The sequence below is a fragment of the Tyto alba genome, unplaced genomic scaffold (genome assembly GCF_018691265.1).
Source record: "Tyto alba isolate M040663 unplaced genomic scaffold, T.alba_DEE_v4.0 Super-Scaffold_17, whole genome shotgun sequence".
Taxonomy (NCBI): domain Eukaryota; kingdom Metazoa; phylum Chordata; class Aves; order Strigiformes; family Tytonidae; genus Tyto; species Tyto alba.
The window spans coordinates 11,533,677-11,550,497 of record NW_024881279.1 but is presented as its reverse complement, the minus strand read 5'-3'; the positions used below and the strand labels follow the sequence as shown (position 1 = coordinate 11,550,497).

General features: G+C 46.8%; 1 protein-coding gene across 7 annotated transcripts in view; it reads right to left on the bottom strand.

The window, feature by feature from the left end:
* The window catches only part of NSD1 (nuclear receptor binding SET domain protein 1), a 65,989-nt gene that overhangs the window by 17,960 nt on the left and 31,208 nt on the right, over positions 1-16,821 (bottom strand). For all 7 annotated transcript variants that reach the window (XM_042790270.1, XM_042790268.1, XM_042790269.1 and 4 more), the window contains exons 8-18: positions 15,584-15,693; positions 14,435-14,504; positions 13,584-13,702; positions 8,632-8,775; positions 8,098-8,221; positions 7,359-7,559; positions 5,744-5,923; positions 5,267-5,423; positions 4,764-4,969; positions 4,065-4,177; positions 1,161-1,430 (exon numbers count right to left, since the gene is read on the bottom strand). In XM_042790270.1, coding sequence (XP_042646204.1) covers positions 1,161-1,430; positions 4,065-4,177; positions 4,764-4,969; positions 5,267-5,423; positions 5,744-5,923; positions 7,359-7,559; positions 8,098-8,221; positions 8,632-8,775; positions 13,584-13,702; positions 14,435-14,504; positions 15,584-15,693 — 1,694 coding nt within the window. The remainder of the gene's footprint in view (positions 1-1,160; positions 1,431-4,064; positions 4,178-4,763; positions 4,970-5,266; positions 5,424-5,743; positions 5,924-7,358; positions 7,560-8,097; positions 8,222-8,631; positions 8,776-13,583; positions 13,703-14,434; positions 14,505-15,583; positions 15,694-16,821) is intronic.

Here is a 16,821-nt window from a genome sequence, read left to right as displayed (position 1 = left end):
TCAGAATCACACATCTGTTTCACATGCTCAACACGTAAGTCAAACTAAATTAAATAAAGCAACAGTGGTCATCAGATTATTCTTTGTGAATTAACATTCAGGGACAGCAAAAAGTTAACCACAAGAGTAATTCTTTGCTGCAAAACTCAAAGCACTGCATAACTGCATTCCAGCTGGAAACAGTATCCCTTTGGGCACCAACCACACTGAGCAGCATACTGCACCTAAGGCACCTGCAGTAAATCCATGGAGCTGCCCTGCAGTGAAGTACCACAGAGACCATACTTTAACCCTCAGAGGGAACCCCAGATCTGCTCCACTGGTGTTAGTAGGTACTTCTGTTAAACAACTGAGTTTTGATGTTTCCAGGCTGTCTGCTGAAAGGGAAACATAACAGGTGCACAGAACAGCAGAGAACCTTAACCTGTATCACAGCAGGCACCAAAGACTGAACAGGATAGACTCACATTTCTCCTTATGCTATCAAGAACCCACATGCATGCTGTCCCTGCTCCTTTTCCAGACATTCCTCTCCTACTATGCTAATTCTCCTCAGTTTCACTTCACCCTTTTTAGCTTTGGGGTTCTCTTTGTTTTAACATTCTTCCTTCTTCATTTAGCACAGACGTGGTTCCACAGAACTATTCTCTGGATTTAAAAAAATATATATACACCAGTGTTTTAGCTGGAGATACCAGTTTCAGCAATAATAATAGCCATCTCCAAGACATTACCCTTTTGTAAGAGCCAAGCCCTTGTTTCGGTTTCTGACACAAGATTCTCATGCTGGAAAAGCCTGGCTATTCAAGAATGGGGGGAGGTATTATCACTGTTCCCCATCTGGATATCCTGAGCACTGTCTTCAGGCCAGTGTTCTGGTGTACTCAAAGCCCATCGTCCATACAAGCAGACAGATCGAGCAATCATCTTTCTTACCCTGTGGGACATCAACATGCAAACCATTTTCTTGGTTAGCTGAACCAAAACATTCTTGTCAGGACTGGAAAAATTAAATTCATACATTTCTTTCCTAATGGCATTCTACAGCAAGAAGTCTTCTACAAATTATGGAAGATCGTAATTTTTCAAATCTACTGAAACTAACACTGAGCAAGAGAGAAGTGGCAAAAGAACATTACATGCAGAAACAGAGCACGTACCTTTCTGATGTCTGTTTTGGCTTGCAAGCCCCAGCCTCGTGCCAGCGTGCGGAAGATTTGTACCTCGGGATACTGCCGCTTGGAGAAGCACTGGTTCTGGCAGCGCTCCCCAGCAGGGCAGACCATGGGGTGGCATTCATAGAGCAACATGCGATTGATGCATTCAGAGTCCAGGCCACATGGGTTTTCATCTGTTGGTTTGCAGTTGCAACGTGGTATCTCGGACAGGTCTGCAGTGAAGATCTGCACCTTACCCACTGGCCGGTTCACCTTCAATGCACATGAAGGATGTTAGCTCTCAAGAAACAACAGGTTATCCTGCTTGTCACTTCTACACTCAACCCTTGCCTAGGAGCTGACAGGCTGTAGTGCGAGTTAGTTACAGCAAGAGGCAGAAGGACACAAGTAGAGGCACATACGTACTGCTGGGCACACTATTTCAAGAGGCACCCGGTTAGCGGACAGAGCTAAGGAGGATGCAGGTCCCCCATTAGCGTCACCTTGTGCAGTGTGTATTCTGTGACCCCAGAGGGGAGAGGGGTTGCCAAGTGTCCCCCTCCCATCACCACTGTGTCTACATCCAGCCCAGGTGGCCCAGCGCTCTCACTGGGTACACACCATACCTGTGACCGACACCAAACTATTCTCTGTGTGAAACAGCACCTTTTCCAGTTTCCGAGCATCAGGTCTTTTTCCTTATCCTTCCCTTACAGCCCCGTTTTTTCAATGTGTTGCCTTCAAGCTGGTTTGTGCTCTCAGCTGTCACTACGAGAACCAGGCAAGCATGCCTGCGAGAGAGTACAGAGGGCCTACCTATGCACCAGGCCACAAGCAGTTAGCTCCCTATCCAAATGACCTGTAGATGTAAATGAAATAAAAACCAGACAAGGTTGCTGTTAGAAGGTCCAAAAAGGAGCTCAGAGTTAAGTCAAGGAGCTCTCTAAAAACCACTCCAGAAGGAGGCAGAGCACAGCACCAGGTGGAGAAGCGACTGTCATGTCTATGGCATGAGCAGGGTCCTTTGGGTTTGGTTAAAGGCAGTAAATGCTGAAAGGCAGGCAACAGAGAGTCGGGACTTTTTAGAGACACACTGAAGAAAACCTCCTTGCTATTCTTTGCCCAGGTGACCAATACCATCAGCTCCCTTTCCTCTCCCACGACATGAAAGGAGGGGATCATTTAGCAAAACTATTCCAGCTTCCACACAATTTATGTAGTCCCACCCACTGAGCAAGGTATCTATGCTGGTTCCATGCCTGAGGCTGGCCTAGCCCTGATCTACCTCCTCTGTTTAAAAGCAAACCCTGCAGAAACCCCTGAATAATCTCTTCAACACAGTCTCCCCTTCTTCCTAGTACTTGCCTCCCACCTCCAGCTTTCCCTGCCACTCTTGTGTTTTCCTCTGCTGCTTCCCACCTCTTACTCAAACTTTTAGCTCATCACCTCGTTAAGAATGACGAGTCTCACAGGATTAGGATTGTCCACCACTGGGCAGACACCCCAAGTGACCACGGTGTCTGAGTGTGGTGCCCCTGTCAGCACATACACACGCCCAGCAGGCCAGCCATACTCTCTGAGGCACTGCTGGTACAAAACCAGCCCCGAAACAGGGCATGATGCCTGGACTAGCTACAACCCTGATATGATGAAGGATCCCAAGTATATTTTGCAGCTGCCTCTCCTGTTGGCACTCCTTGGGATGGACCCTGAGACACCAATTGCCTTAGAAGGCCAGGACGGGAGTGGACACAGCCAGCTTCAGTCATTCCACCCCGAAGCCTTCTCCAGTTCACTGTATGCTCCTGTAAACTGCTTTGCAGGAGACAAACAGCTTGCACTCAGACCGCAGAAGAGCTGCCATGGCTAATGACCATGACCGTTACTATTTATATAAAAAGGGTATTTCAAAGGTTACAAACTGCTTCCAAATTTCCTTCATATTGTGGCCAGAGATAGGCTTAAAAATATCTACAGTGAGAAACTATTTCCTTCACAGAAGCTGCCTGGCCCACAGTGCTGCCACAGCATTCAATTATGTTCTCTACATAGTACAGTAGCTCCTGCAGGATATACCAGCCTGCCTAGAAATCCTAGCTAGAAACAAAAAGTACCAGCAATCAGTTAAGCTTTCATAATTTGCCTCATAAAAAAGGGAAGGAGCAGACAGGCAATGAAGAAAGAACACAGTCCCCAAGTCACTGGGTTTTTGATCAGTCTGGATCCACATCTCAAGCATATGCACCCACATGCCCCAAGTCTCCTCTCAAGTCACCTTAATCCTGTAGGACTTCTACTGTCGCTCCAATTCTACCTCAAAATACAGCCCTAAACATGAAGAGTTTCCCAAACCTCAGCAAGAGGCCTGATACTCTAGCATATAAATCTGCTTTAGTATTCCTGATCAGTCACTAACTGATACACCAAGATATAACAGTAGCAGAGATGAAACAAGATACAGTGGGCTACCATCCTCCACACTGCCCTGCTCCACTGCATCCTGACCATCTCCTCCTCCTCCTACCTTCACCACCTGGGATCCCCACCTTGCCATCAGTAGCACACAGTACTTCAGCATATTGCATATTACTAGCAGTGTCCCCTGAGCTCCCACAGTAGAGACACACTTCCTTCAGATCACACAACTGACATCGAACAGCACAGAGATGTCCAGATCTGTTCCAGTAAATCAAGAGTACCTCTATTACTGGTGTCCTGTGTCCATACAGCTCTGTGCATATATGAATACCTTCTCTAAAGGATGACTGAAGATGCCAAGAGGACCAAAGTAACCTTCAAATGCAGCCAGATGCCCAAACAGTAGAAATGTTTCTGTATACCTCTAAGTCACCTGCACTGACAGCTCAAGACTCCTCTTGTGCACCTGTCCCTCTGACTTGCCCTCACCTTGATGTGTTTGTAGGGAGGAGGTTTCTTGTCGTTCTTTTTGTCTTCTTGAAGCTGTCTCAGTTCTTTCTGTGCCTTCAACTCTTCAAATCTTACTGCAGCTTCCTGGAGAGCTAAGCAAGAGAACAGGCTATGTTAGGAGGAACATCCTCCACTCACATGGAGCTGGGCTGCTGGTGTCCACCCAGTGCTCACAGATCCACAAGCAAACCTCCCTGACCACGTACTTCAGAGGCAGAGGTTCACCAGAGGGGGGGTGAGAAAAAGGCCAATGCAGCAGAGAAGGGCAGTCACAGCAGTTACAGTAGGGGACCTGCCCATGGGTGATGAAGCATCCAAACTGTCAGCTAGCTGTGCCTGCTTTTGGGCAGAGGTATCACGCAGCTGCATTTTTATACACAGATAATGACTGTATTAGACACAGGGAAGATGACAAATTCGCAGTTCACTCAGATTTCGAGCAGCTGTGTCAGAGCTGGAGAAACATTCAAGATCTGCACACTCTTCTCCCTCTCTGGGAGTCATCAGACCAATGAACATTCTGAGTGTGCTGGATGATAGATAAGCAGCAGCTCATTCGACAAATTTAATTTCACTTTAGCTCTAAGATGACATTTTTCTCTGTTACAAGAATGCCACTTCTCCAAATGGGAATGAAATGAGAAAGATCATGTACCTCCCTGGATGAAGACAAGTTACCTTTCTTGTATATGCCATCCACGCCCTTCCCCATCTTGTCTTTGCTGCTGACATCACCTTCCATGTAAGGGAACACACGGGCCTGGTGGGTCCACAGGTAATCCTTGGAGCCGAAGAACAGCACAGGGAACTCACCGATGTCATGTTTCATTTTCTGGATGTTGACAGGAATTGTCCTAGGATGGCAAATCTCAGCTGGCCACCACCTGCAAGACAGGGAAGGGCAGATGAAACTCCTGGCTTCCCCACTTCCAACCAGCTCAGAAGTATGCTACTACATGGGGACATGGGCAAAAGTGTGTGAGGGCTACCAGCAAGGCTGGTGGGGAGACAAGAGGCCACTGGAGGAGGAAAGCACGCATTTTACCAGCTGCTACATGCATGCAAAAAAGCCAGAGGCTGCTGCACTGTACCCTGCAGAGAGGAGCAGCTTCTCACCTCAATCACCATGAGCACTGCGCATGAAGAAGTGATGGGGACAAGTCTGTTCTACCTTCACCTACCTGTAGCGCCCAACTTTCACCCAGACTACTTCCTTGTAGTGTGGCTTTTTGCCTGCCTTGCAATCATTACAATACCAGCTTCCCTCTGGCATCTCAATGTTTAGACACTCACGGTGAAACGCAGCTGGGCACGACTCACAGCATAAAAGGCTGCCCCCTGCAAAGAAAAGGAGGAGGCATTTATCAGAGTCGTTGTGCAGAAGCCCTGGACTCCAAACTTCCAGACAGACACCACTGAGAAAAGGGCACGACACGCTCTCACAAACCCTTTTCAAAAGTTATGCCCTACTCATGCTGCAGAAGATCCAGAAAAAGTCCTAGCCTGAAACTGGTCTTAAATGGAGATGGGATAGGAAGGCAATCTGTTCTCTGCAGTTCTTACTAGCACACTTTGGATGGGTAAAGCTCCTGCCTGCTCTAACAACTCCTTGTCAGGTCATTCCTGGGTGACAGGGGACCCAGCGCAGACCGTCTCACCTTCTGAGCAGACAAAGCACCAGCTGACGTTGACGTGCTCGTGGTTGCGGCAGCCCCTCCGTGCAGTGAAGTGATTGGGGCAGATGATGCTGTTGGAGGCAAGGACCACAGACCCAGCAGCGAGGCAGAAGTCGTTGGAGTGGTACGCAACTGGACACCGCACACAGCGCATCAAGCGACCTAGCACCAGAACGTGTCAGAAACACAGTGAACCTCTAAAGGAGGACAACTTTTTGTTTCCTGCCAAAACTAGTCTCTACTGATACCTAAGCTCAAAACGAGCAACCACATGTGGTCTTTGGAAAAGGAAACTGACTTTTAATTTTTATAGACCACCCATGATATACTCACTAGGTTTCTATTAAATTAATATCATAAACTATATATAAAATTATAAATATATTTTATATATATTTGTATATAACATAAAATTGTATTATTTAGAAATGAAAAAACTTCCTGCATGCTGTGCAGAAACAGTTCAAGAGTTCATAGACTAGGACTGCTTCCTATCATACACAAATAATTAGTAAATCAGCTCAGACAGTAATTACAGAAGGGGCGTCCCAAGTGCTTAGCTGCACATAATGAAACCAATCCGTGTAGCTTCTGAAAACATCGGCACTTGCCCCTTCGCTTTATCAGATTTTACCCTGAAATTCCAGAACAGAGAATTCAGAATTGCCTGCAAGCTTAATTTATCCAAGGTTTTTGAGAGCCTGTTTTCAGTTCCTCACAGGAGACTATAAATAGGGAGAAGAGCTAGGAGGAAAGGGGTAAATCTGACTACCAAGAAGCAGCAGCCAGAGGAACACAATGCAAATGTTGAGTAGGGAAGTGGTCGGCTGTGGGCTTTAGGTCTTAGTGTTGTCTTCTACATCAAATACTGATACATGGGAGAAAAAAGATAACTTTAACACAGACCCTGAGGATAAAAATAGAGCTGGTCTTATTGTCACTTGTCTTAAGATACCAAGGATTTAAAGAAAGGCAGCTTTAGAAGAAAAAATACAAGGCAATCACACAAAAGTTAAGTTTAATCATGTGAGATAAAGGTCAAGGTATTGCTGCAAACAGCTCATACAAATGTTTGTCTGAGAAGCTTAGCCTAAGGCTGTCACTGCTACAAGACAAGAGTCTGCATTATAAAAAAAAAGAAAACTAGGGCAATGTCATCGTTTTTACTACAGTGCTCTCTATGCTGTTGCCTTGATAGCCAGTGCTGCTAAGCAGGCACCATCTGTAGCACTAGCACAGTGAAAAGTACGTAGGAGAAACATGAGAGTGTTCGCACAGCTCCAGAGACTTATTCAAAAACCCAGAGAGGCATATGGCATCGCTGGACGTGCAGCCATCCAAGCGTCTGGACAGAGGAGAACATTTTAGCTGCCGGGTTTGACCACCAGGAGTGCTGATGAGCAGCAACCTCGTAGGTCGACACCGGCCCTTCCACTCCCCAGAGAAGCTATTCCTCAGCAAACACTACAGCAAGCACTGTGGCAACGACAGAAAATCTGCATAAAGAACCAGTGGACCAGGTAACTGCACAGTAGATATGAAACAAAGAAAAAACTTTGAACTGCATCCCCTATACCACCCTAGAAGACTTTGGTACCTTTAGATGCAGAGATGTTTGCTGGGTTAGCAGCATGACAAGTCATGCATATGTGCAGGGAGCATCGGAAGCCCTTGTTCTGCATGACTGTGGGTGGGTATTTTTGTATGCACGCTTCATGGTAATACTTCCCACAGAGGGGCAGCAAGCACCGTTTTACATCTTCCCCACAGCTCTTGCACACAAAGCAGGTATGGACCCCTGGAGAAAGAGCAGCAGATGTAACACCAGTCACAAAGAAATGCTACATGAAGACCTGACACTTCCACCAGGCTGCATATTAGCACAGCACAACTTCCCAACCTGCTGTACCCATCCCAAAGCCCAGGTCTCTGCAGCAGGCTGGTTTTGCCTGCAGTTGCAATAAAACTCCAGATCAAAAAACCCCACTATTATAGCTGTGATTTCAGGCCAGGGAAGAATATGATGAAAACCAAAAATCAACAACCCTGCTCAGACACTCCTCTCTTTCCAGCCTGCTCCAGAGTCATCCTCCCCACCAGCCCTATCTCCCTAGTCTCAGAGAATAATTTCCCCTTCTCTTTCCCACCAGATCCTGGACATTCAATTCTTCACACCCCACATGCTTGAATCAACAATAAGATCAGTTAATCAAATCAATAATCAGAGGACTGAGAGCCAGTTAGCGGCCTTACTACAGGCACATCAATCACCACAGCAAAAGAAGCATCAGGTAAGCATGAAGCAAACAGCCCGAACTCACAAAAGCTGCCCATACCTGTAGAACACTCATTGCAGATGAATTTGCCCTTTGGCATCTCGGAGAGCCCAAGGCACTGCAGGTGGAAAGCACCACAGCACTGCGCCTCACACAGCAACAACTCCCCTGGCTTCTCGCAGATCTGCGGGGAAGGAAGCACCGTGTCAGCTCTGAGCAACCTCCTTCCCCAACTCAGCCCAGACAGCAACAATCTGTGTGCTGGCCAGGACTGCCAGCAGAGACCCCTACAGAAAAATGCTGGCTTTCTGGTGTCAGTAAATTCAGGTGGTTTGTGTATCACCACTGCCATTTGCCATCCAGTCCCTGCATTCATCAGTTAAAATGAATCCTACGTTCGTCATATCTCCCCCTAACATCTGTGAACTTTAGCAGGAGGAAAGGCTCAATTCAGAGCCACAAAAAGCTGGTTAATTCTATAATAAGCACCTTAAAGCTACCCAGGCTTATCTAGGGTACTAGTGCATCCCAGAACTTACACAAAAACACTTTACAGTGGTAAAGGTTTCAAAGAGATTTCTTCAAGGACACTACCTGACACACGTTCTCCTTGAGAGCTGCTCCTCCTCCACGCTCCCCCTGCATCTTTTTGGATGAAGGCACTCCATGGTCGTTCTCTGACCCTTCTTCATTACCCTCTTTGGGGCTTGCAGCAGTTCCATGAACTGATGTCTCCCCCTTTAAAAAAGAAATCCAGAATCAAGGCTGTCAGTAGTTCCTGTCCTGACTTGGAAACTACAAATTCAGCCCTTAAGCACATAAATGGTTTGGCAGTTGATCTGTGTGTTACCCACCCTGGAGAGAACATCCCCCATACAGTTCCACCGAAAGACTTAAAAGAAATGAAAGAGCTCTTAGTTTACTAGATCATTAAAAAATACACACACAACACAATTATTCTCCGGTGCATAGCCCCTCTCTGAGGAAGACTTCATGGCTGAAGAAGAAAGGTATTGCCCGGCATAGAAACAAATCAGGTAGGCTGGAATAGTCTGAAGAATCTTGCATGCTAATGTCTGCTTGAACTGGAAACGCAGATGAAAAACTTCAAACTACCTTTATTGCAATTGTCACCCAGCAAGACCCACACTTGTCTCAGCTTGTCCTAACCCATGTAAAATACAGGTATGTAGGTACTCAAGGCCTGTGTTAGTATAAACTAGCTGGCCAACATCAAAGTGAACAGTGCAGCAGGGCATTTACACCACCATCCTGCCCGGGGTAGTGAGGCTTTCATAAGTATCTGTCCTGCACACGTATCACAGCACTGACCATAACATATACTGCTGAAAAGGCATCCCGCTGAAAAGCGGAGCTTCAAATGACAAAGGCCCAACCACTCCCTCACGGGCCAGGTCAGGGATCCTGCCATAATGCTCCCCAAGGTAGAAGGGCACCTTCTGAGGAGTCCATGGGACCTGCCCAGACACTGTTAGAGGGGAAGAAAGCAACAAGTATCCTACAGACTTGTTTCTATCACAAGACACTGCTGTCCTGGAGTTGTATGTGAGAGCACTGCCTTCACTTTTGTCACGACAACCAACTAAGAGCTAGGAAACACCCTCCCACCAGCTTCCCAGTCTCCTGGCAACACTTCAGTGGTCTCATCAGCTCCAGCTGCCACTCCAGAGTGGGTGTGCCTTAAGGGCCATTAATGTTGCACCAAAGTGATGCCTTTAGCTAAGTGCTTTGAGCAAGAATATTTTAAGGACTCTGCCATTTTTTAATATCCCACTTCACTGCAGCTAGCTGACCGATCGCAGGGCACAGCTGCCAGTTCCTCCCTGTGTGACCGAGCCATACGCAGTGCATGACCGAAGACAAACTGTACACCTGACAGACCTTGTAAGGAATTCAAACTGCTGGCAGGAGCAGCAGCTCACCTAACAATCATGAGAGTGCGCTTTGCATCAATTTCTGTATGGGACAGTTTCAGTGTGGGTTGTGGTACTACTAAAGCTTATAAGCTGAACTGAATGGCCTCTGAACACATTATTAGTCTGGGCAAAAGAAGGACATAAAGATCTGCCAAGAACCTGAAGTTTCCTGATGTTTCATTTGCCTTTTGTTCTGTTTTGGTGGTTTTTTTTTGTTGTGGTTTTTTTTTTTGTTGTTTTTTTTGTTTGTTTGGTTTTTTTTTTTGTTTGTTTGTTTGTTTGTTGTTTTTGTTTTGTTTTGTTTTTTTGTTTCCCATTCCCTGAATGTAGCAGTATGCTTTTATTTGGGGACATTTTAAAGCCATGTGAGTTCTATGGAGCAATGATGCACAGGTGCACTGACAGTACATTAAAGCACACAATACAAAGATGAATGGTGTAAGTTGCCTTTATTGAGCACAAATAAAAGCAAAGTCCCAGCTACAAACTACTGCCAGTTTAACATACCATACAGTGTGCAGCCTACATACTATGGTCACAATCTCACTGGAAGGCTGGCAGCAATGCAGCCTGAGGAAATACTGACAAGGGACACATAAGCTGCTGCCACTCTACTACACCGCCCTGGCAGAGGGAAGAGAAAGGTCACTATAGCATTGGTAAAGAGACCATCTAACACAACAGCCATCTTTCTTTGCCTCTATATGCAACAGCACCTTCTCAAGCTAACTGCTATGATACTTCTGCTCCTGCAGCTGTATTTCTGCTAGGAATTATGTAGTCTGCTGCAAGGCAGTCCTCTGGCCCAAACACTTGCTTTGGCTCCTGGAATGCTCCAGGAGCAGCACTGGCAATCAGTGCTCCAAGGACTGGGTATAGCTCAGGTCCTCCTATTCCTACATAGGTGCTCCCTCTTCTGCTCAGCTCAGCAGTGACCTCAGGGTTGCAGGGGTCACTGTAACAAAGAACAAGAGCAGGGTTAATCAGCTATTGGTATGGGCAAACGACGTCAGCTTCTGCTTATGCTGGGCCCCAGTGTTACAGACAAAATGAGCTCAGCCCCTCCTGTAGTAACTGAGGTCCCTGTCAGGAGGGGCAGGGCGCTGGTGAACAAGCACCACACATCCTGTGGTCAGTGGCACTAGCTTTCTGCTGTAGCTAAGGTTTCAAGACAGTGTTTTGGAAGGAAGAGGACATACTCAGATTAGCTACAGACAAAGGTATGAGGGATTTAGAACTGGTTTCTTTCCATCCTTCTGGCCACTGCCTACCACGGCTGCTAGGACTCCTTGGTTTGAACCCCGATGGCCATGTTTTATGTGTTAATGGAATGGGAGACTAAAATGCGTTCAGGAGTCATGTAACATTAACCAGCAACTCCCTCTTCAGATCTGAAAGCATATGCTAGTAGAAATGCTACCTTAACAACTGGGCCCACACTCCCCAGTGTGGCACAGCACGCTCTAGACCTGCTCTTTCAGCCTAAACTCATCCTATTTGGTTCTGTAAACAGCTGGCCGATCTGCATGTCTTGCACACCAGGACTGTGGCCTTATTTTAATCAATGCTCCCAGAACCGCACAGGGAAGGGAATGTCAGAGCTAGGCAGGATGGGCAAGGGCACATACTTGTGCTTTGTGAACAGGGAGAAGGGAATTGCCGTTCAAGGCCATGACTCTAAAGAACCTGCCACACTGTTGCCCCTCCTTCCCCTACCCAGAATGAGCACTGCAAAACCACACACTTCCTATAGAGGGCAGGTCTCGTCATCTTGGGTCTTCTTCCAGAGCTATCTCTGCTGCTGTATCTGGCACATCCACAAATGCCTGGCCTGTTCTTTAGCACAGCCTGACCTTGGCTCACAACCTTGACAACTATTTCAACAGTATTTTCCATCCCCTTCTCTCAGTCTCTTCCTGCCCTGATGTCGTAAACTTGCACTCCTGGCTCCACAGACAGGCAAGGACAGAAAAAGCTGCTTAGTTCAGCCCAGGCAGACAAGGTATCCTCTGCCCTGTTTTCCTCTGAAAGCAGCTGGATCCAAGGCTTCTCTTCTAGCACCGTTCAGCGCAAAGTGCAGTTTCTTGCCTGGTGAGTGGCAAATTACTTAGGGACCAGCATGGTCCAAATTCCACATAAAAGCCCAATTGCATTCCCACTGCACCGCAATATTCACCAGTACCCATGAACTCAGCTAAGCCAAGGGGTGAACATTCTCACCACAGTGGCTCAAGAGACATAATCAGAGAAATGGATGCTGGCAAAAGGTGCCAAGTCTTGCCATTTTTTATTTTTTTTTTTTGGGCATGGTTTACCATACCTAACTTCAGGTACTCAACACACATGTCAAAGGCTGGAGGCAGTTAAGACTCCCTGAGTTTCCTGTGCAGTGAATGGTGGGTGCAGGATTCAGAGACATGGCCTAGCTACTTTGCTGCTCTGAGTTGTCCCCTCTTATCTTCCCTATAAAAGATTCACAAAGAATTTGCTGGCTTGGAGTTGAGCCAGTCTCTTAGTGGGTACCTAAAAGAGACAGTGTTAACTGCCCCCCAGCACTGGCAAAGATATTTGTACGAGTTTCTTTCAAACATGATTCCAGATGAGCACACTTCAGAAAGAGCATTAACACCATCACAGGATGGCTTGCACAGCCCAGGGGTATTACCCCACTTTACCACCCCCATCAGAAACAACCTTTTCAAAGAGCAGTAGCAGCAGGGTGGCTGGCACTGCTCAGACAAAGTGATGTGAAGTTTGTGCTCTCCTGGAAGCTGTATAACAACAACAAATATAACAATATATGTCTATAATTGGCTCCTGAAATACATACTGACTATCCTGACAGAACAGCCTGCTGCTGAACCTGGGCCACTGGAAGTGAGAGGCGATGGTGAGAGGCCCAGTGGTGTCCCGCCTCTCCCAGGAAAAGTCTTGCTTCCCCTACACTTGATGATACCTGGCTCATTCCTAAAAGGCAAAATGTGCTTGTCAGATATACTTGTACACCAACTCTGCTGGAATGCAGCAGAAGGGAGTTGCCCCAGTTATTCCTTTCTGCTGGACGGCAGAATGTAATCAGAGGTTCCTGTGAGCAGTCACAGACAGTCCCCCCCATCCCCTCCAACATGGTTCTTAGCTCACCCTGGCATGCAGGGGCAAGTGGAAGAAGGGGTTGAAGTCCACAGTCTAGTGCTTGTGCTTCATACTGGTGCAAAAAAGGGCAAGATTCACACCACCACCACCACCACCAGAGAAGACCTTTTACAGCAGTTAGACCTTCGGAAGTGCAAAGCAAGATGCCAGGCAAAACCTGGATCCATCAGATCCTGTTCTGATCGGATTCTATCAGATCAGAACAACCTCTCTCCTGGAGGATTAGCTGAGTAGCAGCTTAAAAATTGCACCTGAGTTAAGCAGTCATCACAAAACAGCTACTAAATCAAGGTGGTATCTTCAGCTTCAACCCCAACTCATGTAACTATCAGTGGGACAAACTCCCAACTGACACACCAGCCAGCCAAAGATGACCTGGTCTAGGCTCTGCAAAGTGCCCTGGGAAGTAGCAGACATGTTATAGCGATGACAGCACGTAGGAAGACCCAACAGTACCTCAGAGTGTGGGGTCTCCCCCAGCCCCTCCTCATTTCTCTCCTTCTTGGAATGCATTGCAGCAGAGGAGTGGCGCTGTCTCTTCCGCTTCCGCTGCTTCTCCAAGAGCTTTTCAGAAGCTGGGATGCAATAGAAAGACCACTCAAGGAAAATGAAGAAATAATTCCCTTGCTACAGGTGACATCAGCAAGTTCTACAATCTTTCTGAGCGCTAAAGGCTGGGTCCCCCACTGTGTTTGAGGGCATAAGGACTGGGGCAATACTAGCCTCAGGCAGCCTGCCCTCTGTCCTGCAACAGTATCACTGACTTTCCTGAGACAGCCCCCCCAGCAGAAAAAAAGAAATGTTACCAACACAAAGCTTAAACTGCTAATCAAATGCTGATAACTACCTCCTCCCACTGTACTGCAACAAAAACTTCCTTATGTCAATACCAATGCGATTCAACAGCAGACAGGGAGGGAATACAGTGCAACTGCACAGCTGTCCATGGGACAGGGCAGCCACTGTTGAGCCTGGTCCCAGCATGTCATCAGAGAAAAGACAGCGTATTGGTACAGAACTTGTGCTGATGAGTTTCCTTCAAGCACCCAGACCGTGAATGAGAAGTGAACATCCTCTCATGGAAAGATGAACCCACCATCTCCAATTTCCATAGGGAAATCAAAGACATAACAGTATCTTGGATAAACAATCTCAGTACCTATTTCTCCTGCCACTGCCTCACCTGAGGCAAACACCCTCTGTGAGCCCAGGACATGCAAGATCTCACACACATACACACACACAGCCACAGGCACTGACCCAAAATGTCACCAACAGCTTACCCCCACAGCCCTGCCTCCACTTACCTTCTCCCAGGTCTGAGAAGTGGGCTGGTGAGTAGAGCTCAGAGCTGTCGCTCTCTGAAGGGCCAGTGCCCTACAAATACATAACAGAGTCAAGTCACCAGATGCAGATCAGCAATGCACATGCTTCAGTCACTCAGAACCTTTATGAATGACTGCAAAGTGTAACTTACAGTTCAGGTCATGAATTCATCAGTCATTAGAGACTTTTCAAGAAAACATTTGTTTTGTGTGTGTGACAGATCCCACGTGGAAAAGTCAGTCTCTGGGCAGGGAGGAATGTCAAGTCTGCTGTGTCTTGTGCTCACCAGCATCATCCACTGTTTCCTGTGCTCCCCCAAAAAGGCTGCTAACACCCTGTAAGCTGCTCGGAAGAGACACTCTCTTCTGGCTTTACACTTTTATGAAGCTTAAGACTGAGATACACTGGCTTTTGCATTACTGCAACCATGATAATTGTATTAAGACTGTGCCACACAGAGAGAGAAAAAGGAAATGAGGAAAACTGTTATTCATCAACCTTAGAAACAGCGGCAACAAGTCTTGTCCAGATACACCACCTGAAAGAGTAGTTTAAAAGTTGCTTTTTTCCAAACCATGTCACTGAATATTTCATATTTAGCAAAGAGCAGCATTTTCTTTAAAAATCTGCACCAAGCACCGTATACATGTGATACTACTCAAGCTTCTATCCTGCTACAAGCTCTGCACTTACACACCATTCAGCGGCTCACTTGGGAAGGTAACAAAAGAAACACTGCTCAGAGGAAATCTGACGGAAAAGCCTTAGGTTCAAGCTCAAGCTTCACTGCAATGTAACAGTGACAGAAAGCCTCTGCACAGAACATTTCTGCTCACACCTTCCCAGCCAGCATCCAGATGACTTCTTTTCCATATAAATCAATGAAGAGTAGAGATTTTACAGCCAAAACTACCCAATCTCCATTACAAGTGGGGATGGGTGGGGAACACATCTGTATTCATCAGATTTCTTCATCACAACACAGCAATAAGCACCTCTGGGAAGGGTGGACCTTTGCTCCTGGGCCACCGCCAACAAAAAAAACACAGCCCATTGCACTGTGTCTCAGTCAGCAGGGTCTGCTGTCCAGGTTCATTTTCTATCTGGTTTTCAAGAGAGCTGGAAAGTACCTTCTTTGGGGGAGTCCACTCCTCCTTCTTTGGCATAAAGGCTGTGTCCAAATCATTGGATTCCAAGAGCTTTTTAGTGGGCTTCCTTTGTCTCTTGCTTTCGAAGTTGCCTGCAATGAAATTCTTCACATCAGGTAAATGGAGGTTTTCTTCTCTTCAATTAGACTAAGATCATTAAGTAAATACCAGCCATCAATTCAAAACAATCTGCTTCACCCTGTCTTTGGGATCATAAGCTCCTTTGGCAGAGACGTCAATTACCTGTTTCTGTACAACTTCCACAAAAATGGACCACAGCCTGCCATGACCTTCAGGCATACCTCAATGTGCAATACAAAAATCCACCCACAGAAGAGACTATGAAGTCAATGCCAGCAGGTAAGACATCCTGGCAGCGCAACTGAGATCATAATTTCCCAATCACTTTGATCTGGCATAAGCCAGTCTTACCACTGACAAATACAGCCTTGCCTCTACTCCCACGCCACTCACAGCAACATTCATGCTGCGCATAATAAACACGCTAAAGCACATGCTCCCTGTTAAAACTACCTGGGAAAAAAACCCACCCCAAATAAACTAGCTGTAACCGGCACCATCTCCTATTCAAGCTTTTTGCTGGCACTCAGGAGATAACAAGTTGCCATACCTGGGCTCATCCACACTAATTTTGGCGACAGTATGAACTTAGAACAACCAGGAAATGATGACGCCTTAAGTGCAAGACACTCCACAGAAACAGCTTGCTATCCATCCTACCCTGTTCATCTGCTTGCTTTATCAGCCTCAGCTGTATTCCTTCTGTGACACACACTTCTGCAGGCACTGCTTATGCATGAGACACCTAATGCAGGGACAACACAGCAGCGTTCCCAAGGCAAGCCTCTGCCCATAGCTTGGGCTCCGGGTGCTTCAGCAAGAGGGGAGCTTTCTCAGGAGGGGGAAGAGCTATGCAACCTCTGCATACTGGATTTTTGTGTCCACTGCTGTACCCTCTACTGTTTTCCTGCATCTCCAACCCCAGGTTCACATCCCCAGTTTCTCCTCCTTTAATCCTCTCTGACTTTTCATCTGACACCCACAAGCCCCCAAAAGCAATCCCTCTGCCCTCAAACATAACAGGCTGACCTCCCAGTGACTGTAGCTCCCTTCTCAGTTTATTTTTTTTGACCGTAGGCCCTTTATAACCAGAACAGTGTCCCCTCCAAGTTAGCACAGCCAGCACACCAGGGCTTTAA